General features: G+C 39.2%; 3 protein-coding genes across 3 annotated transcripts; all 3 read right to left on the reverse strand.

Annotated features, from left to right (window-relative positions):
- Positions 1 to 1,264: 1,264 nt before the first annotated feature.
- LOC122965511 lies at positions 1,265 to 6,663 on the reverse strand. Its single transcript, XM_044329637.1, has 21 exons — positions 6,502 to 6,663; positions 6,339 to 6,415; positions 6,164 to 6,259; positions 5,955 to 6,079; positions 5,150 to 5,293; positions 4,969 to 5,064; positions 4,675 to 4,839; positions 4,488 to 4,584; positions 4,186 to 4,403; positions 3,947 to 4,103; positions 3,660 to 3,868; positions 3,444 to 3,561; positions 3,147 to 3,346; positions 2,961 to 3,075; positions 2,707 to 2,876; positions 2,537 to 2,640; positions 2,319 to 2,449; positions 2,040 to 2,229; positions 1,671 to 1,812; positions 1,451 to 1,580; positions 1,265 to 1,364 (listed from the first exon to the last, which is right to left on the reverse strand). The coding sequence occupies exons 1-21, from the start codon at positions 6,519 to 6,521 to the stop codon at positions 1,285 to 1,287; spliced, it is 2,784 nt and encodes a 927-aa protein (XP_044185572.1). The 5' UTR covers positions 6,522 to 6,663; the 3' UTR covers positions 1,265 to 1,284.
- A 183-nt stretch (positions 6,664 to 6,846) lies between these two features.
- Positions 6,847 to 9,628, reverse strand: ttc32 (tetratricopeptide repeat domain 32). Its single transcript, XM_044329638.1, has 4 exons — positions 9,472 to 9,628; positions 9,095 to 9,261; positions 7,485 to 7,642; positions 6,847 to 7,448 (listed from the first exon to the last, which is right to left on the reverse strand). The coding sequence occupies exons 1-3, from the start codon at positions 9,585 to 9,587 to the stop codon at positions 7,515 to 7,517; spliced, it is 411 nt and encodes a 136-aa protein (XP_044185573.1). The 5' UTR covers positions 9,588 to 9,628; the 3' UTR covers positions 6,847 to 7,448; positions 7,485 to 7,514.
- Positions 9,629 to 14,024: 4,396 nt separating this feature from the next.
- Positions 14,025 to 21,048, reverse strand: matn3a (matrilin 3a). Its single transcript, XM_044377388.1, has 6 exons — positions 20,865 to 21,048; positions 16,895 to 17,470; positions 15,575 to 15,700; positions 15,079 to 15,180; positions 14,787 to 14,857; positions 14,025 to 14,693 (listed from the first exon to the last, which is right to left on the reverse strand). Exons 1-5 carry the CDS (start codon positions 21,031 to 21,033, stop codon positions 14,802 to 14,804), a joined length of 1,029 nt encoding a protein of 342 aa, XP_044233323.1. The 5' UTR covers positions 21,034 to 21,048; the 3' UTR covers positions 14,025 to 14,693; positions 14,787 to 14,801.
- Positions 21,049 to 21,962: the final 914 nt, after the last annotated feature.

The following is a 21,962-nucleotide window of genomic DNA, read 5'->3' on the forward strand; positions in this document are numbered from 1 at the left end:
AAATGTATCGTCAGCCTCATCATAATACATACACATTACACTCGCCCCTATGTGTATAATATAATCTGGTGGAAACTGTTCACACATTTGAGGATTATTCAGAATAACCAGGATATTGTTACTGAGAGAAAAGGCTAAAATTTCCATTCACTGTTGTCATTTTGCAGTGGAGGCAGAAATTTAAAAGGCAGATATATGCTGAGGTTTTCTGATAAGTGGAACCATCCGCATGTATGTTATATCACTCAGAGGTATAATTTATTCAGTATGGAAAGTTTTATGGCATATGGACCATATGTAAGATTCTGCATGGAATAGCACCTCCTCCTTTAAGCTACTTGGTTAAATGTATGGAAAGTACATCCAGGGAAACAAGGACAGTGGATAGAGGTGACTGTACAGTCCCATACAGATGCAAACTTGGACAATCAACTTTTTCTGTGAGAGCAGCAAATTCTTGGAATACTCTACCTATGCAAATAAGTGTGCTGCATACAGCCTTGTTAAAACAACTCATGTAGATTGACTTATTTATAGTGTATTGTCCCTGTTTGCATTTTTTGAGACTGTAGGACAGAGCTGATACATTCTCATCTCAATTGCAACTCTGCTATATTTAAAGTGTTTCATCCATCTATTTTTAGTCATGTCCAAACTACTGGTGAAAATTAGCTTTGAGCAGACAGCACATTTACATTTTTGTTCAAATGTCAGTGTTGTCCCCAATTAGAGCGTTTTCTCACTTCTGCCAGTTCTATCTGGGTGCATTGATCATTTGTCTTGTTGTGAAGTTGCCTTATAGCCCCCCCCCCCCCCCCAAAAAAAAAGAGCCAAGCACATGTACACAATGTACCATTTTCCAGATCAAAAAAAGTCAAGACTGGGACATTTGAGCTAAGGCGGCATGGAGCTCACAGTACAGGTCAAGGCTTCTAATTTTAGAAATTAATTGACACCAGCACAAGGAAGTGCACAGTAGTGTCGCTGCTACATAATCCTCTCAGCAATTTCTAAAAGATTCGTGCAGTTGTCAAGTGCATTGTCTGTATACAAAAGTCACCGATTATTGATCAGGCAAATCTGCAATAGCTCTCTGTAAAGGGGAGGGGGGGAAAAAAAAAAAAAAAAAAAAAAAAAAAGTATTAAACTTCAGACCTCACTTAAGTAGTGACTAGCTGTACCTTATACAATGCAGAATGGCAGGCAAGAAAGTCTGCTTTGACAGATGGGCCTTTGATAGGCAAAGAAACTCTGGACAAAATAGTTTTAAGAAACTTAGTTTATTCAGAGGCTTGACTGAGAGTTTAATAGAAGAATGGGTCCTGAGGAGATCTTTTGGTGAGTCAAGTCTGTACTTCTTTGCTCTGGAAAACAAGAGTATTAGTTAACATTCACTTCTAGATTTAGTTTGGCTAAGTACAAGATAGGGTTGAAAGTCTGTACTTCTTACCCCTTTTTACTCCTTTTACCCCTTGAAATCTGGAGTTACTCAAGGTGGTAGGATGCACACATTGTCCACTGCAGGCGCCATCTGCTTGGCTGTTTGTGTCACATATCACTGCATCACAGTGGACGTAGATCTGTAGAACAGAAGGATTTAGTATGCAGGGCTGGATGCGGCTGCCTTATGTGGCCAGTTGACACTCATTGGATGTACAAGTGTGCACTACCTCATCTTTAAGAACCTCTTCATCTTTAGTAAAGGTGAACATCTTTATAGAGAATCGTTTGATATGGGATGGGATGGTGACCCTGGTGTCGGCCATAACAGAATGGAACATGGTCATGTAGCTGTCGTCACGGTTCTCACAGCTGGTTGATATAAAGTGAAGCAAGCAACCAAAAATTAATCTAGTGTTAGAGCAAATTTTAAACCCATGAAACTGGACTGTAACTGTAAGACATCTTGATTTAACTGGATACTATAGAACATGAGCATTTAGTCAAGTGACAATAAATTCCCTTTTAAAAAAAAAAAAAAAAATAAAACAACCCACCAACAACACACCACAATAGAGAGACTGAATTAGGCACATTACTTGTCCACAATGATGTCCCAACTAGGCAGAGATGTCCTGTCTTCATTAAGAGTAGCCCAGCAGTTCTCCAGGATGAGCTCCAAGCGAGGGTCAGTAGACTGCATCAGCGCCACCTCAAAATACAGAGGCTGCCTAAGGTATTTCACTACTGGATAGTCTTCGGCTTGGTAGAAGAGCTCATATGATGAATCTGAAGGAGAAGAGTCTCATTAGAGGGAAAAATGCATGTTCAGAAATATGAGTTCATACAGATTAGTTTGTAGTAAAATTCAGCCTTACCCTGTGCCAGCCTCATTTGCACCACAAGTTGTCCTGACCCAATTTCTGCTGCGGGGTCTCTGCTTCTTGGTTTGTAGCCAAACGTAACAGTCTGAGTCTCATTGACCACATAGTAGCAGGAAACTGTTTGCCTACAGGAGAGTGCATGAGTTTAAAAAGATAATTAAAGTAATCTTAAAATTTGTCCAGATACATCAGGATAAGAGACAACTGCTTACCTGTAGTCTGGATCAATTGGTGATGTGTAAGTTGCTGCTCCTTTGTTGTTGTTATTATAATAGAGGCCAATCTCATTTTCATATAGCATGTAGTGGTCAAAGAACTAAACACAAAAAGCACATTAATACATTTAAAAAAAAAAAAAAAATTTAGGTGACATTACACTTACTGTTCTAGTGGTCCCACAGGAATCAACACTGAAAGTGAAACGTGCAAAACGGTCATCGCTAAAAACTGGTTTGCAAGACTTGTCCTTTAGAGTCAGCCAACTGGGAATAAGATTGGGCACCGATTCCACCTTCACAGCCAGAGCAGTCATTGTTCCATTGGGGTAGCACTCTGAGGGAAGACGACAATTTGGGCATGAAACATCTCATTGACAGACAGCTGTGGCCCCCCCCCCAAAAAAAGAGAAACACTTACCAATTGTTGTCAAGGGGAAGTTGCAGGAAAGGTAGAGGTCACCAAGCACCCAGTTGTTGTTTGGCTCCCACAGAAGCAAGTCAAGTCTGGCTCTGACTGAATCTGAGGTGATCAACTGCAAAACAGAGAGCGAGTTATCCAGTGCAGATGAGTTGAGTCAGTTTGAGAGTTCTGAAGTTAATCTACCTCAAACACTGTGTCCTTGGCAGTGTATGGCACTTGAAGGCTGAATTGTGTGCTGTTCTCTTGGAAATTATAGACCTCAGCCAGCTCAGGCGTTAGCTGCTGTGGTCCAACCATGGTCTGGAAATTGCTGCCTTGACTCCCGTATTTCACACTGATGTAAAACTTACTCTGGTCACAAGTGCCAGTGACTGTGGGAAGAACTGAAAGCAAAGAGACTGCATTAATCCCACATTCTGGAAGACAGCAGCCATTGTGAGGAGGATGTCTTCCAAAAGAGCCAAATCCAGATGATCTTACCGACATCCTGTAGAGAGGCCTGCAACTCCACTGGGTGAGCAAATGGAGTTTCTTCAGGCAGGATGATGAATCCAAAGACCAGAGGGAGGAAGTAGACTGTAACCAAAGGCTCAGGATTCTGCCGATATCAAATAGCTTAGTCATGTCACTGAAAACAAAGACAGTAGAAACAAGCTGGTGTAGTGTGTCTTAGCATATGTAACTCGTTTTACATACGTGAGTCAGGACAACATCGGCATCGAAGGACACTTGCAGAGTGTAGCTCTTTGTTCCATTGGGGGAGCTGTGTTCCTCAACTGTGAAGCCTTTGGCATTGCACTCCTCAATGGTGAGGACCCCAGTGGAGAAGGTGATGTTCCTGAGCTCCACATCATGAAGAAAGGTCCCTAAGTGAACACTGAACAGCCTGTCCTCTGTGCTGGTAACTGAGGAACAGAAAGTGGCAGTTTAAACCTTTTCCACAAGCCTCAACTTGAATCTTTCAAGGAGGAATTTGGACTCACGGTCAGAGACTTGGGGTGGCCGGGGCATCAGAGGGGTGGTGATGGGGAACAAAATCTTATATCTGGTATCATCTTGGCTCTTATCGGATCTCCACAGCACCTCAAGCATGGGTTCCACAGTGTAGGTGATGTGGTACTGGTAATCTGGGGCATGGCTCTGCAATTATTCATGGCATTTTAATAAAACATGCAAATGGACCAGTGACCTGAGTCTCATCTAAATCTAAAGACTACCCAACCTTGTAGTAACCATCTGGAGAGCCCACGGGCAACTCAATGACGATGTGAAAGTCCGTCGCAGATAGCGTGTAACCCCGAGCAGCCATCTGAGATTTATCAAGCCTCTGCCCATTGATGCCCATGTGCATCTCTAGGACTTTAAAGCTGCCATCGATCAGGGGCGTCACACGGCGAGGTACGTGCCAAGAGATTACATCGTCAGTGAAGAGGACGCCACCTGTTATTATAAAGTTTTGATATATTATGATAAGATTATGTTTAGTTGAGGCAACATGAAAACCACAAGTGGCTTGAGACTCACCTTTGGGACACGCCGCTGCCAAGTTCACAACAGTCAAACCATGCGGTGCCTTGTAGTAAACGCTCACCTTGAAAACCTCCATGGGAACTCCAGCCACCTAAAAAAAAAAAAAAAAAAAAAAAGTAGTGTTTGATGTAGTTTATGGAGGATGAAAATAAAGAACCAGAGGGGGAGGTGTGTTGCTTACATCCTCAGAATAAGTCTCTGCTGTATTGTATGGGCTTCTCATAACCAGACGCTTAGATGTAGTCATGGCACCATAGCCAGCTTGTTCAGCCTCCCTCAGCACCATCGCCACTGGTTCTGGAGTATGAAACGTCATCTTCCAGATACCATGTGCTTTGTCAGTGGCCTGTATATAAAATTTAAAAAAAAAAAAAAAAAAAAAAAAATTAATGTTTGCATTTTCCCTTTGAAAGGGGATGCCAAATGGTGCATAGTAAGATGAAATTGTGAACCGTAACAAAAGTTTAATTCATACACCAGGGATGGCGTTCATCTTTGAGTCATCTTTAACATCTGGAGCCTGCCCCTTAGCTTCAGCTTGTGCATCAGGTGTAGCCATGTGGTTTGACACCTTTTTAAAAACAAAACCACATACGTTATACATTTTGGTGAACCCACACACACACAAAATGGTGAATCACAGTGGAGTGACCTACTTCCATGTAGTTCCTGTCGCAAAGAATCTCCCTGGAGGCCCACCGAGAGTAGCTGCACGTCTGCGTCACATCATGACTGACTACCTCTGATGGACTCTGGCTGTACATTCGGAGTCTCAGGCCAGTGTTAAATGTTGTATCTTCCTACAAATGGGGGGGGGACAAAACAAAAACACTCAATTTGTTCTGCACTTTTCATTTGCAGTGAATCTAAAAGTGCTACAGTCCAGGGTCTGTGCTGCCCTCAGATGGTTAGGAAAGCTGTTCCACAAGTGTGGTGCACTTGTAGAACAGCTGAGCAGGTTTTTCAAGCAACAAACACCCATCATTTTGTTCAGCTTCTCAAATATAAATATTTACCACTTTCTCTTCCTATACCTGTAAGTTGAAGTTGGGTTTAGGACAAAACATATTTGAAGACCTCGCTTTGGACTGGAAGGGATAGGAATATCATCTTTGTGATGTTTTATAGAACAGTGAATTAAAAGCCTCAGCAGATGAAACAAGTTTGCAAATGTGAGTTTTTACATCATCTTCATGTAAGACAAAATGAGAAATTTACATATAGGTTACAAAAATTTAAATTGTTCAATGAGAACACTGATCGCAGGTTTGGTTTTAAGTATTTCAGCATTGAGAAAGTATAAAGATTAGGATCAACTTGTCTGCCTGGATAACCATAAAGTGATAACATAACCATTAAGATCAGCCTGAGACTGAATTTTCCAGAGGAATATGAGACCTAAACCAAATGCTATAATCACTGGCAAAAGCAATAAAAATTAATAACTTCAGCTAAACATACTTTGTTGTCCACATAGCAGCCCAGCAGAGATGTGTAGATTCTGGTGTTACCCCATGGGTCAGACTCCATGCTGTATCCACACTGAGCAGCCAAGCTGGGCGTCAATACAGTGTGTTGGGTACCATCTGAGGGACGAGGCAAACATGACAAGGATCACTTCTCCTCAGCAACGAAACAATCTGCTCATCATTAGCAGAGTTTATACTCACTGATGGCGTCCACCTCGAGCTGGTTCCCCACTGCTAGAGCCTTGTCCAACAACAGCCTCATTAGATTACCTGCACAGTCTGACTTTAAACCACTGCCTAAAAGAAAAAAGGCCAGTCAAGCAGAGTGTGAACCGACTTACAGTGATATAAAGTGATTTAATGGATTAAGTCTTACTTGACTGCAAATGGAGCTTCGTATTTGGCCTTGCTTGACCCAAGATGATTACTGCAGCCATCAAGTTCCATAACAATCTTTAACAAAAGAAATACACTGTTTAGAAAAGTTAAAGGTAAGTCATATGGTAGTCATAAAAAAAGAAGCAAGAAAATTAACTTACATGTTGTCGAGCCTCCGCATATTACAGTCTGAACACAGCCAAACCAAAAAAAACCCCACAAAAACAATACAGGAATCCAACCACTATCAGAGCTTGGCACTGAAACCCCAGCAAGCCCCAGCAAGAAACCAACTCTGAAGTGACGGGCTGACTGCATTACTCAGCCATCACCAGCTGTTTTATATATCAGTTGATTACAATGCACAGGTGAGGAACATCAGTGATCATCCACCTGCCTCTGAAGCAACAGGTGCGCTTGATATGTGCCTCTGTGCTGCCCTGTTTCTTGTGAAAAGAGTGGAAAATGTGTAGGTGTGCAGAATAAATACACATTGATCAGTAGTAAATAGAAATAATTTATTGTTCACTGATCACAAACATATGTACATATAATCATTCAAGAAATACTAAAGGGGTCTGGTAGAATATAGGACGTATAACCGATGGCTACCTTTTCTTAAAACCATATGTCACCTTGTGGAAAGACTTTTTGGAACAAAATATGTTTTCATTTTGCAGCTGAGACACTCCTCATCATTAACTGTGTGCCAGCAACTGATTGTGGTTTGTTTATGGTCACAAACCTCCTAAAGTCTTCCAGATGGTGTACTAACATTTATTACAGACAATAAAACCCAGGCTCATTGTTTTTACCTGCTGCGCCTGGTTTCATTAGTCTTCGCTGACCACTCACACACTTACACAATGATATACTTTCATTTATGAGGCTGTTACTTTTTTTCCCATCTAGAAGAATCTTTAATCAGTGCAGAAAAGGAATCGTCAATGCTCTGCTCAATAAAAATCCATAGACGGCGCACCTGAGCCAGGAGGATGTCTGTCCACTGCTTTACTTGTGTTCAAACTGTGAATGATTTTGCATTTCGAAGCTATAATCGGATTTGAAGCTGTGTATTTGCTTTAAGGTTTATCCTCATGTTCATATATACACACACATATATATATATATATATATGTGTGTGTATATATGTACTCTGTAGTTTATAAAGATGTCAGTATCCTCTGTTTATCTTATGCTGCTGGTCCAGAAGTGTCTGTTGGAGGCTCACTTTGGCATCTTCAAAATCTGGGTTGAGTTTTAATGCTTGCTGGAAGTCACTCTTGGCATCTTCGAAAAAACCTGAAAGATAATAAAAAACACAATAGTTATATGTTTATGATTTGTAATATGCTGCCAAAGTGGCTTGTTAAGAGTCAGCATTTTCCATTTCCTGGACAACATGAAATCAAACGCTGTAAGCATTTTGTAAGTGTATAAACGGCTCCATCTAGTGTCTTCACAAAGAACACACCAAACTGAGTGTCATCCCACCTAATGTTCAGATCATACTGTGGGTGGATAACAAAAAATAAAAAAGTCAAAGAATGTGATTATTGATTTTAGAACTGAATTCCATGTCTGATATATATAAAACTCTGGATGAAATACTGGAGGAATGATCATCTTTCTTCCAAAGTTATTCCCTCATTTACGGCTCATTGTAGCCTGTATGACAGCATCTGTGCTGGTTGTGTTTAACACTCATTTGTTCAGGTTTTTCTTTTAATTTGTCACTTAACTATACCTACAAGTTATGCTGTACAGTATGCATTTTGTGATCACGTCTTTGCATCAAACAACAATAGTTTATAACTATAGGCTCGTTTTGGGATAGATTTTATTTTCTGTTTGGACTTGCATTAAAGTTACTACAAGGAACTTTTGACTGGTCATGAAATAGTCTCGTGATGCTTCTGATGTCTCTATACGACCTACATAAACGAACAAGACCATCAGCAGGAAGATTGGCTATTTCTACATGGTTATTCTAAATGAAAAAGAGAGAGAGAGAGCACCAGTGAGCTGAGAGCACCAGCGAGCTGAGAGCACAAGCGAGTGAGAGAGAGAGAGCAGCAGCAGTCAAGTGAGCTAGAGAGTGAATGAAGAGAGGAAGCGGTGGTAGAAAAAACAGAGTAAGTCAGAGAAATATAAGTTATTTTCTGATTGTTTCATGAATGTTACGTTCTAAAGCACAGATAAATACGCCCACCCCTCCATACAACCCTGGTGGAAGGTGCCGCACTGCCGAATTCGCTGTGAATGCAGCCTTACATGTAACCTCTGTGTATGAAAGGTACCAAAAAGTTACTTTGCTTCACCATCGTCATATTACAATTGTTAATCTTACACAGCCACAAATAGATACATTACTGCTTCGCTATGCATCCTGCAAACAGCTGTATTTAAAAATAGAAAGAAAAATAGTATTAAAAATCAGTAACATCTTTCTTTCACTAACTTCTAAAACAAATGCACGCACTAGCCAAGATCTTTACAATTCGAGGCGATGGTGCTCATGGGAAATACCGCCTTTGTCCACAGGGGCTACTAAAATCAACACAAAATGAAAAGTTCCTTGTAGTAACTTTAATAAGAAACAAGGAGTACAGATTGATATTAGAACACATCATAAACTAGGCACTTATTTTGAAGGGCTACGGCAGAAGTCGTTTATTTTATCCTGTCTAGCTTGCTGATAACAGACAGCTGATATTACACCGTTTATACATGTCAAAAAATGCCTGTCCTTACCTAGTCTATAGCGGACCAGTCCTCTGTTGTAGAAAGGTATTTCAAACTGGCTGTCAGCCTGTATTGCTGAGGTGTAATCCTCTACTGCTTCATCAAAGTCCACCCGAAGGTACCTTATCTGTCCGCGGTTGTTATAAGCAGTGGACAAATTAGTAGCTTCACATACCCTGTGAAGAAATGACACAGTTTAAAATCGTTTTTAGTCATAATGAATGCAGTACAGAGATAGCGAAGAGAGAGAAACAGGGTTAAGGTTAGCTGACGGTTAGCGAAAACTCGGGCACAGAATCTGATGGGTAACAGAATGCGCTGTAACACCGACTCAGCGGACAGCGGCTAACCGTTTGCTAGTTAACTTCACCAAACAAAGACAATACCTGGACTGTACGCAGGAGGAGATAAACTTTGTGTACAGTTCTTCTGCCTGTTTGTAATTCTGCCTTTTAAACTCGGCGTTGGCACGTTCTAGTGTTTTTGAATTATTTTCCTCCATCGTGTTTTGCAATTGCGGATGTGACGTCGGTGAAAAGGCCCAATTACGTTTTAGTGCGTCTCCAGTGGGCGTGGCTTACTGGTATCTCCAGTATCATAAGGTAAACATGATTTTAAACATTTTCTCTTAAGTAAAACATGTTGGTAGCTTCATGATAGTTTTATATATTTTTATATCAATAGATCCTGACACACACAAATGAACGTTAAAAATTGTAAATTTAATAGAGGTGTCTTTTTCTCTAATGTAATTTTATCAGGTTAACTTATTATAGAAGAGCGTTAAGATGTACTTTATTGAATTATTAATTACTTGGAGATGTTTATCACCCTGGGCAGTTTGGATGGTTAACCACACTTACTTTATAGAGCCTTGTCAGCCTATTGGTGTGCATGATGTTTACAGGTGTGTTTTTCCATTTTACAAACATTCTGACCTGATGAAGATCCGAGTAGGATCAAATGTTGTCTTGATTAAATATCATAGCTTGGAGTAAGTTTGTAGGCGTTGTCTTCTTTCATTGATACTGCTTTCTAATAGCTTTGCACCTACGTGATGTCCGATAACTACTCTCCTTCAAACTGAGGTAAACAACTACACTAACTAAAACTGAACAGTTGTGTATTTTATTTTAATGCATACCAATGTATAGTATTATGTACAGTACTAGTCAAAAGTTTGGACACACTTTCTGATTCAAGTGAGTACTGGTACTTGTATATACATGTATACAGTGCATCTTTAATACAAAAGAAATTCCTTTAGGATAAATAAAGTACTACAGTATATTTTCTTAAGAATTAAGATAGGACATTTTCATATTAGATTAAAAAATCAGTCGACCTATTCTGCAAGTAATTCTATTCTGCACTGAAAATTCAAACAAAATTCAAGATTCAAGAGATTTATTGTCACCTGCACAGCAACAGAGCAGATGGCAACACTGAAGGCAGTGAAATCTGGCTTCTTTGAGCTCTAGTTCCAATTAGAGTATATAATAAAATATAGTGGAGATGTTTTCATTTTAAAGCAAAGGATGTGAGCATCGTAGACTCAAACATCTGTCACAACAGACTCAGGACGCTCGCTGCAGTAAATATACAACAAGGAGGCAACCGATACGCAAAGTGGTGAGAAATTCTCAGACCATCTCCCAGGTGAAGAAGTCAACTGTCTTGGTGAAAAATGACACCTTAAAGAAGCAGAGGTCATTCAGTAGCCATGCACTTCCCTTTTGTGCCTCATTTATCTCCAGACTGTGTGGACGAGTTTAAACAGATCAAACAGAGACCAGTTTGACCCAAAGGAAGAGGATGTAGGACGTTGGCTGTTGACACTGCAGTGAAAATGGCAATAACATGCAAACTTACACTGTGGAAATGTAGGTGAACTGTTGGCTGTTAGATCACAAGGATTTACACCGACGGCTTTCTGCTTCCCAAAACATCCAGGGAAGCTACAAACTATATGAAAATGTATTTAAATTGTAAAGATGAGAGAGTTCACATCTCAGTATTAATTCATTTAAAAAGTGCTTTTTGATGTATTCAAATATGACAAAATTACCTGGTTAAATGTGTTGGTCATTAAAGATCAGATCTGTTGATTTGAGCCCATTTAAAACTCCTTGAAGCTTTTCAGAAAACCTCAATAAGTTTATTTCAGAAAAGAGCAACCATGTGCACCTGAAGCAAAGATCGTTTTGTTCAGCAGCTCAGGAGCTGGCACTTATTCTAACGCCCTAAATGTTACTGTTTGCTGAGAGAATTAACACAAAGTATCAAAGTCCACTTTGGTCTGGCAGAACCAGGACAGACATCCATCACACATCTTCATCCAGATGGTCCTCTTAACTGACAAACTCACAGCACTTTACTTATCACTAAAGTTCACCTCTCACTACTGTCTCAATGCTTCAAGTCATTTTTCAGTTTAACTAGAAATTGTGACAGGTGAGATCTGTTTCAGGTCAGTGTAACCAAATTGTAGTTGCTCATGTACATGCAGTTATTTTTGTACTGTGTGGCATCTTCTTTTATAATAGTAGTTATAATGGTCTTCAGCTCTAATCTAAATGATAGCACATAGACAAAAAAGCTTATTAAAAATCTGGATTTGTGAATGAATTTGAACATTTGGCTAACTGGATTTGTCTGGATCTTAATCGCTTTCTCTGAGGACAAAAGTATTTAATTTTTAAATAAAAAAATAACATTTAAATGACTTGTAATGAAACAAATTGAAAATAAACCAGGGTGTCATAAGAGAATTAAACCCTTCAATAACAGGCTTTTTAAAGTAAAATGCAGTAACATACAGACGAGTGACAAATTAAAAGAAAAACTGGTACAGGTCTGAATGCTTGACCCCTACAGTGAGGGGATCTGGTGGACCCAAACCATCCCAGCAAAATGCCCCCCAAAGCATAACAGAGCTACAGGATCCCCTCACTGTAGGGGTCAAGCATTCAGACCTGTACTAGTTTTTCCCTTTAGTTTTTCACCCTTCTGTATATATTTAATCTGTTTTTCTAAGCACAGTTAGACTTTATTGTGTTGCCCCCTTTTCTTATACTGCCTGTTTTCAGTTTTAAAGGTTTTTGTTAATATATTAGTTGTTCTATCATAGTGTCATAATATCATTATTATCAGTAGTTGTTTTTCAGCTTTCCTGTGACAAACAGTTGAGATGAAACACAAATACACAAGATTCAGCCTGATTAGTTCTCTATGAGGCTGTTAATCTGTGTCATAACAGAAACAGGAGGTCAGAATAAAGTCTATATTTTTGTGTCTTACTGCTGGAGACAAACTATCTAACAGCTGAAGATATTTCATGTAAAAGCAACAAATTTACTGGTATTTTCCTTTATGGACGACCACATATGGTTACTTTAAACATCCTCAGTCCATGTCTCAGCTTAGTATAGACATTTGTGAGGACTGAGGCAAAAAACATTTGAAATAGCCCCCATGACCCTTACAAAAGCTAAAATTTAATCTTCATCTTCATCTTTCACTAAAAGAGGGATGCCTAGCACCGGTCTTTATGAGTCTTTTCCACTTCTCAGAGGTGTGCCAGTCCCATTCATCTTCTTCCACTGACACACTGGCGGGCTCACCTCTCTGACCGCCTGTGTGTGTGGTAACCATGAAAGCCACTGAAATAGCAAACACACATAAAACAGCTGTCTGGTAAAAAGGAAGGAGGGAGAGGATCCAAACCAGACTAGAGGTAAACGTTGGCATGTTGACTCACCGCTGCACACAAACATACCAGACAGAGGAGCTCTGTTGTCAGTGCTGTTTCGCGCAAATAAGCCAACTCATTCCAGAGGCAACATGATGACCCCGGACTGTTGTTTTTTTCACAACGCTGAGGGTGTTCAAAGTACGTGGTGATGATGATAACGGGTAGAAAAACAGATGGTGGTTCAGAAAAGTTATCAAAATCACCCAAATTAATATATCGACTCTGCCAGTCAAATTAACAGATTTGCTCAGTCATGGGTAGATTGTAAACTTTAATCCATCTTAATCTTATATATTTAATCACTGAAGATGTGTGTCTGAGTAAAAACGGTTAGCGATTAGGAAGCGATCCTCCCCTGACCTCTGATATCTGAGCGGTTTGACTGTTTTTCTAAGGCCACAGTGAGTTGTAACACCTTGTTAACAGAAATGTCAGAGCTCTACCATCATATTTACCTTTCTATATTGACACAGAAATACATATGTGGCATAAAAATTTACAGTTATATGAGAGAAACGGATACAATACCTCTTTTGTATCCACATGGCGACATGTCGAACCTCCCAAATACATTATAGTAACTGCTAAAACTGCAACTACTACAGCTAATTGTGTCACAAGGTTTCATAAAGATACAGTGAGATTTATCATTATAGTTATTTTGTAATGAAGGGGATTTGACTTGAATGATCAGGACTCATCATAAGTCAAAATAATGTTTTCTTCCTCACAAGAATACATGTTTATATTGCTTGTTAGTGGTTAATGTATTAAGAGCTTTTAAAAGACATACAAAACCTTAGAGCATAATCCTGTTTTCATAATTTTAAAGTTATAATCCTTTAGATGTTCATGAAATCAAACCCAGTTTTTAACACCCCTTATAGTCAGTATTTTTTAAGTAATAGCCAATCAATATATTTACATTCTTTAATTTTATCTCTATATAGTAGTTTTCATTGTTAGTGGTGGAGTCTGCCATTCCTGTGCTGGATTAAAATTGCATGAAAGATTCACAGGAAACTATGCTGCATATAATCCTGTGTCACAGTTTTTATTTTATATCATCTTCACTATTTAGCTTCATAAGATTAGGTTACAAGATGTTATTTTACATATAATACTGTCAGTATTTTGTCTAGTTACGAACTTATAAAGACAACAGTAAGCACAACAAACCCCTTTGTGATGATTTTATTGTCAAATTTTGCAGCTTGATTACATTTATATTTCTTAGCAAGCATTATACAGTATATCATCTCATAACATTCACAGGCACAAGAGATGAACATGTATCATATTTAACACATAATACAAAATATAACTGTTTTAAAAGAGAATATATAATAAAGAAAATATGCAAAACTATTTAATGCTGGAAATTTTTTATTGGCCGAATGCTCCAGAGCATAAAGTCTCTTCTATGAAAATCTGTGACTATATAAATCCAATTTGACATTTTCAAAAAAAAACTACTATATACAATATGCATCTTTGTACAAACAGGACACAAAAAATACACAATATACTGCAGGAGAAACAATGCAAATAATAAAAATTTGCTTTGGTTATTTCACATCACACTATTTTCATATAGATGTTTGGAAGAAATAGTAGCTTTTACAGCAGTTTCAAAAAATATCAGACAATTGTGTATTCAATGTTCATAAAAGTCCCAGATTAACTGTAGATGCTGTTGTGAGTTGATCAGTCTGTAACTTGAGGGATATTGGTTTATTAATCACAGCTTCACTCGACCTGTGGATGAAATCCGTACAGCAGTTATTGGATGGCAAAAATGAAGAGAAGCACATGTCCATGTTGCAGTAGTCCATGTCAGACAGGAAGCTGCCTCTGTGGAAAGTAAATAAACAAGAGGTTAAACTGTGTGGTGGGTGGGAAGGCTTTTACTACCAATCACCCCGGCAAGAAACTGTCAACACTTACACACTGTGTCCAGCTTTAAACATGGCCCACCATGTGCTCCAGACGCTCTATCCTCCCAGACACATCGGCTAGTGAGCTCAGTCAAGGAAACTCATAGGCAAACACATTTACTAGCACAAAAAGAAAAAGAGAATAAGAAATGATGCTCATATCACTTTCTTAAACATACACAACTGTATTTCAATAACAATGCTGGCAGGCAGAAATAATCAGCTGCCATCACCACAGTGAAATGTGCTGCAGAGACTGTTTATAATAAAGCAGCTTCCATCTGAAATAACAGAAAGGATATTCTTGGCTGTGAGCTGCTGGATGGCCGCCTGTGTTTGCTTCTGGAAAGCCAGCCTGGCCTCACATTTACAGGGATCCTCCACCACCACCTCCACCTTCACCTCTTCGCCGGGAGAAAGCAAATTTCACATCAGTGTAACAGATCATGTACAGAGTCAAAAAGCACACAGAATACCACCCACTCGACTTTTTCCAACTGGGCTACTGTTCAAGAACAAACCAAAGCTTAAACAAATAGAAACACATTCTCACCAAGCACATTAAATGGTACAAACTGTCTAAAATAAACAACAATGCAGTAATATTGAATTAATTCTATAATATTACCCAATTATTGTCCAACAAATGCTGAAGTCAACAGTGAATTACAGAGTCAGGGATGATGCACCAGTTGGTTGTGATGTTGTGAAAGCCAACACATATTAGCTCTTGAACAGCATTAATAACACAACAAAAAAGTCATATTTTCTGCAGGAATCCATACAGTATGCTCTTACCTTTCGGGGAACATGTTTTCTTGTCTGCATTCAAGATAAAACCATTCCGGCACTTGCAGTAATAGGAGGCATTGCTGTTGACACATGTGTGTTCGCAGTCATGTCCCATTGCACAGGGGTCCAGACCTAGAATAAGCCAGGACAGTTTCATGTGCTAGCATATAGTATACTGAATGATACAAGTGGTAGGTGGCTTGTGTTAGGTAAGGTTGAATTGTTCAGTTGCAAAAATACATTAAATTAGTTGATGGTAATTAGTAGCCTTAGTATCTCTTTCTAATGAAGGATATATGTTGACAAAAATAAGTAAAATAACATGTCTCTACAGCTGATCGATTCAGTTTGGTGTATTTCTTTTGCCTGTGTGAGTTCAAAAACATTATGTTTGCACACTTTTCTTTTATGTTTATGTGTTTGCACTTGACCACATGTCACATATGTTGGAAAAGCTGGTCCATTTATACACCTTCACCACATCTCAGCCAAGGTCATTTACAAACTGCTTAGAGTCGCTGTGTGTTAGACAATGTCATGACAGTCATGACAGTTACATGAACAAACGTATTTCATAAAAGGGAGGGGGACAAGAAAAACATTAGACAGTTTGATGGAAATAAAATTCAAGTTTTAGTGGTAGAACCTCATTTGTTCAAACGTCTGAACTTTCAGCACAACAAAAACTAGTAATTTAGATTTTAAGCAAATTGCTTAAGATTATAGGACTTTTCTTTTTCATAATGCAATTTAAAGCATTTAATCCAATAAATAATGCTTTTTGATTTCATTTACATGCAGAAATCTCATATGAAGAATATAGTCTACCCACATGTCCATGTTTAAGTGTATTTCAGTCGTCTGAATATTGCACTTGTCTGTTCCCAACTCGTTTGGAAAAGTGAGGTTCTCATGAACAGTTAAATCCCTTCAAACAAAAGGAAATACATTCAAAGCAGTCTCCATAATGATGCTCTGATTGCGAAATAAATTTGTTTTTTTCTGACACTAATAAACACTTCTAAATGTATTGCTTTTAAAAAAAAGAAGCTGAAAGTTTAGGGTTGTGTGGCCCCAAGACTTTACTCGGATTTAACTTGGCAACTACAAGCAGGTTCTAGTGCCAACATCTGCAGTCCACGTGGGGGTTGAAAACATCTGCTGTTGTATTTTTCCTCAGGATTTCAAAGTTTATAATTCACCAATAACACTTTAAATGATCCACAATCTAAAACATAACCCCCTTTAGACTGTAGGTGCCCCTTACTGGAACTAGAACCAGGGTTAATGGGAGGGGAAGGTCTCACAGGCCCCTCTTTGTCCTACCGCACAGGGTCTCCCGGAACTTGGAGGTGAGCTTCTCGATAACGCCGTAGGTCTCCACATAGAAGACGTGGTCCTCTAAAGGGATGCTGGCCATCAGCTGCAGGGAGCGCATGTCGGCACGGTCCACTCCAACAGCATAGATCTCGATGCCCGAGGCCCGGGCTGCGGCAGACACCTCCTCCACCTGGTCTTGAGGTCTCCCGTCTGTCACAATGATGGCCACCTTGGAGATCTTCCTGGAGCGAGGCCGGGCTCCAGACTGCTCGGTGAAGGCTTCGTTCACAGCTGTCTTGATGGCGAGGCCAGTCATGGTGCCAGCAGCCAAGGGCTCGATGCGGGAGATAGCTTTCTTCATGTCGGGTTTGTTGAAGTGGTCTTTGAGAAGGAACTCGATCTTGACTGTGCTGGCGTAGTTGACCACAGCCACTCTGGTGGCATCCGTGCCCACATCCAGTGTGTCGACCATGTCGGCCAGGAATATCTTGACCTTCTCAAACTCACCAGGACGCACACTGCGAGAGCTGTCGATGATGAACACCAGGTCCAGTGGACGGCTCCTGCACTGAGAGTCTGTCTCTGGTGATCAACCAAATCATGGCAGGATTAAGTCCATTTAATACTCAACACCCAATTTATTACTCAGAGAGAAACATTCATGTGTGTTGGTTGAACTTTCAGTGAGAGTGACACAACCAAGAACAGTATTGGACAAGAGTTTATTCATACAGTTTGGGATGCACAATGAACGTTCCAATGGTAACAAAGGAAATATTTGTGCATCACTGCCAGGATAAAATGAAATGATATAGTATGCCTTGTGAGAGGGCATACTGTATTCATTTTGTTGCCAACAGTCTATCAGAGACTTCTCATTGGTGTTATCCTTTCATTGCATTTCCCTGAATGAAAAGGATGCTTGATGTCCATACAAGAAAAAAGGGACATCACACCTAAAGAGGGAGACAGTGTTAGGAGCCCTGCCTGTCCAATCACTTACACATAACTAAATTACATATACTTAGACTAAGTTAAGTCTCACATCCTCTCTGCTTTTCCAAAGCAAAAATGCTAACTCTGCTTTTATGAAAAAAATATTTTTATTTTAATTGTCTTTTTATAGTCTGGTTATGAGGCCACCTCTTTTGGCTCCAAGCACTAAAATATATCACGGTCAAACATTGTATTTAACTACTTGTAAATGAAATTACATCTACTTTAAAGGAATAGTTCGACATTTTGGGAAACATGCTAATTCACTTTCTTGCAAAGAGTTAGATGAGCTGATTGATACCACTTTCATATCTATACGGTAAAAATATGAGGCTACATCTTGCAGCTGGTTAGTTTAACTTAGCACAAAGACTGGAGACCTAAATCTGTCCAAAGGTAACAAAATAAGCCTACCAGCACCTCTGACATCTGTACAAAAACCAATAAGCAATATGCTGTGGTTTTGCAAGGAGTAACTATTTCTAGCCTGTGCAATAACTTCCTTGGTTGCCAGGCAACCAGTGGAAACGGCAGGAAGTTACTATGCCAAGAAACAGTCAAGCACACAATTCCCCATAAAACCACAGCATGTTTTTACACTTTGATAATAAACAGCAAATGGACAGCACTTCTCATTTAACTCTAAGCAAGAAGGAGAATAACATATTTCCCAAAATGTCAAACTATTGCTCTCAGCGACTCTTGCATATTTCTACTCTTTCTCAAAGCAAAACAAAAGATCTGACCTGGAAAACATTGAGGAGAATTGGTTGGGCTAGAAAGCAAACCTGACTGGTAATATTCTACCTGTCTCCACAGGACTGACGGTGGTGATGAGGCCGCTTTGGGTACTGACCGGTAGCGTCACAGGAGCGGTGGTCTCCACTGGTGGCACAGTGGTCACCACCACTGGCATGATGGTTGTCGCCGGTGCCGCTGTAGTCGCTGGCAGAGTTGGCGGCACTGTTGGCTCTGTTGTTGCTGGCAGAGTTGGAAGGACGATAGGAAGGTATACCACAGGTGTTGTTGGTACTGTGGGGTCTGACTTTGTTGGGCATGGGCCTTTCAATTTGTAAGGGAACAGGCCTTTGACTTTATGATGAGGATGGTGTGCTACAGGTGGAGACGGACCTTTAAACATGTGGTGTATTTGTGGTGCCACTGGCCCTTTGAATCTGTGGTGATAGGGCAGCATTGGGACTGAGGGTCTGTGGTAAGTCACTGGAGGAGATAGAGGAATAGGTCGATACACTACCGGTGGAGGGATCCTTGGTGGCTGGTAGTGGTAGTGATTATGTCCTCTATACGTGTAATCACTTCTGTGAACTACAGGGCCATCAGAAAGGAAAAGTGATAGAGAACATTAGTAGGTTGAAGGTAGGTAAACAGGAAAGATGTGTAAGTTGACATTGTGTATACTTAGTAAGTTGTAGTGAAATATACAACAATCACTTGTGCTGTCTTAAGAGCAGAGACGAATGATTAGTTGAAGCATGAGTGTACGTTCAGCCACCTGGGGTTGTTTGCAACAAGCTGAGATTATACAGTGCTTGTGAAACACCCAGTCAAAAATGTAGATTTCATGCATGTTGTGTACGAGAAAAGTGTAAAAACCTGTATTATTGGTTAGATTAAATTGTTGAAAGTTTTAGTCTTACTGGGCCAGGTCTAACCTTTAATATTACCTTTTCATATTACAACAATAACTGTGTAAAAATGTAATCTGCAGGAATGAATGACTTACATTACAAGACATTTTTTGTAAATATTCAAAACTGGTGACAAGAGATTCAAAAAGTCAAATGTGGCTATAAAATGGTTGTGTAATGCAACAAAGTGCATTTACTCAAGTACTGCGCTTGAGTGCAAGACTTGACTTCTTCCATTTTATGCTACTTTATACTTCTACTTCCCTATATTTGAGAGTGAAGTATTATACTTTTTACTCCACTACATTTATTTCACAATTATAATTACTTTGTAGAATAACATTTCACACATAAAACCAATGATGAGCTCCTAAAATGTGATGCATTGTTGTTGATTAAATCAAAATTATAGTGAGCTCCTCTTTGACTGACTACAACATTAAAAATCTGAATGGAGGACTTGTAATAGTACAAATACAACCATGTAAAACTCCTGCATTCAATAGTAAAATTACAGAAATATTACAGTATCAGTAAATTGTACTTAAAGCATCAAAAGTAAAAGTACTCATTTAGTAGCAAAATTGATCCTGTGACTGACATATTACTGTATTACATTATGCATCAATGTGTAAGCAGCATTATGCTTTTGAAACTGGTTGAGATAGTTTTAACTTCTTTATATACAGTTAGTTTAGTCCAGCATTTCCTAATCTATGAGTGGACCCCTTCTAAACAGCCACAAGATAAATTTGATTATTGGGGTTGGAAAGAAGAAAAAAAAGTTCTGCTTCACAAATTTGCACATTTATTTGGACTTTAATCTTTTACACCTTTTGTGAAAATTTTGATAATTTTACCTCTTTGAGTCTCAAACAGTTATTGAAATAAAACCATCTGAGATGTTTAGAGGGGAGATGTCTCTGCAGAAACTGCTAACAACTCATAGACATCTAAAAAGAGAAGAGGGCCCCACTACACGTGGCATTTTTTGTGAGATGTCACAAGTCAAATAGGTTGTGAATCTTAATTTTAAGCAATTTATAAGTAATTTATAAGCTTATGATAGCTGTCAACTAGCTGGCTGTCAAATATAATAAATGGAGTGAAAAGTGCAATATTTCTGTCTGAAATGTAGTGAAATAAGGGAATTAAAGAATTAAAGAGTAACATAAAATGGAAATACTCAAAAGTACACCACTAGTGTTTTAAACTATTAAACTACTATTTTTACTTAAGTTAAAGTTCTTCCATCATTGCTAGAAAGTAGCAACAAAACTGTCTTTCAGAAAAGAGTCACAGTATTTCAGAGAGGCTTCAGTCACACGTACTTGCTGGATTGAGGGTCCTGAACGGTGGCCGGCCATTATTTCTGGTTTGTGCGTAGCTTTGTGCAGATATCAGCTGTGGGTCTCCAGCACTGAGGTGATATGTTGCCAGGACATCAGACAGCAGCAGTGAAGCGCTGTACAGCAGGCTCCAGAGTAAAGACTTCATCATGTCTGCATGCAGAGTCCTCCGGTGGTCTGTCCGGGTCTCCTCTCTGTCTCCCAGGGTCCTGCTCAGCTCTGTGGGGGTCTGACACGTCAAACTCTCTGCCCAATCCAGAGGTGGGACATGACCTTCAGGTCACGGTAAACGACCGTGTGTAGGATGGTGTAAGGTCGAGAATTGATAGCAGTCTCAGTTACTTGTGGATATTTTTTCTTTCTCTTCCTGTCTCCTTTAAAGTTATTTATCTTCACCTCACCCACCAATTAACACTATAATAAATTTTTAGGTCTAAATGGAGTTTCAAAGCCTTTTCCACACTCCCTTGAATATATTTGGTGAAACAATGCTGAAGCTTGCATGTATTTGTTACTTTGTTAGCCTTAAAGCAGTTAAGCTTAAGCCTAAAAATACTGAAATCAACAAAAAATACTCAACATGTAGGCCTATAGATTTTTAATAATAGAATGTAAAATGCCCCACTTAAGGCTAAACCCTCAAATTCACTAAATAAACAATAAAACACATAAATGAAATACTGAAGAATTGGCTTAAGTATTCTAGTTAAGGATCTAATTGTGTTTAAGGGCCAGAGGTCATCAAAAGTGGCCAGTGGAGGCAAAAAGTGTTTAAGCAGCTCAATATTGTCAAAATCAATGATCTGGAGACAAGCTGAGAACAAACTGTTCAAATAAATTGCTCAAACAATTCAAATCCTTATTTTTTTTCCTAACAGTTGGCCTAAAATTCCTCTTCTGCAATGTAGCTGCCCTATATGACAATATTAATTTAAGCAATGTGTAACTACTTGGTAATAATCTCTTTTCTTTGATTTAGATTTAAAAAAAAAAACTTGCCGTGATATATGGATTTGGAGATTATAGGTCCAGAGATTTTACCAAAGAAATGAACCTTTTCTTTAAAATATGTTCAAGAGG

The sequence above is a fragment of the Thunnus albacares genome, chromosome 16 (assembly GCF_914725855.1).
Source record: "Thunnus albacares chromosome 16, fThuAlb1.1, whole genome shotgun sequence".
Classification (NCBI taxonomy): Eukaryota; Metazoa; Chordata; class Actinopteri; order Scombriformes; family Scombridae; genus Thunnus; species Thunnus albacares.

What these genes read in the sequence shown, in the direction of transcription:
- LOC122965511 (XM_044329637.1), bottom strand. Translation starts at nt 6,521, where the DNA reads ATGCGGAGGCTCGACAACAT. An exon ending in GCTGCTATGTGGACAACAAA is followed by an intron (nt 5,294 to 5,954) that starts GTATGTTTAGCT and finishes CCCCATTTGTAG; the next exon opens with GAAGATACAACATTTAACAC. An exon ending in CTCCAGATGGTTACTACAAG is followed by an intron (nt 4,104 to 4,185) that starts GTTGGGTAGTCT and finishes GAATAATTGCAG; the next exon opens with AGCCATGCCCCAGATTACCA.
- matn3a (XM_044377388.1), bottom strand. Translation starts at nt 21,033, where the DNA reads ATGATGAAGTCTTTACTCTGGAGCCTGCTGTACAGCGCTTCACTGCTG. An exon ending in GTTCCGGGAGACCCTGTGCG is followed by an intron (nt 15,701 to 16,894) that starts GTAGGACAAAGA and finishes GGCTTATTCTAG; the next exon opens with GTCTGGACCCCTGTGCAATG. An exon ending in CCAGCAGCTCACAGCCAAGA is followed by an intron (nt 14,858 to 15,078) that starts ATATCCTTTCTG and finishes GACTGAGCTCAC; the next exon opens with TAGCCGATGTGTCTGGGAGG.
- ttc32 (XM_044329638.1), bottom strand. Translation starts at nt 9,587, where the DNA reads ATGGAGGAAAATAATTCAAAAACACTAGAACGTGCCAACGCCGAGTTT. An exon ending in TCCTCCTGCGTACAGTCCAG is followed by an intron (nt 9,262 to 9,471) that starts GTATTGTCTTTG and finishes ATTTCTTCACAG; the next exon opens with GGTATGTGAAGCTACTAATT. An exon ending in ACTGGTCCGCTATAGACTAG is followed by an intron (nt 7,643 to 9,094) that starts GTAAGGACAGGC and finishes ATTATCTTTCAG; the next exon opens with GTTTTTTCGAAGATGCCAAG.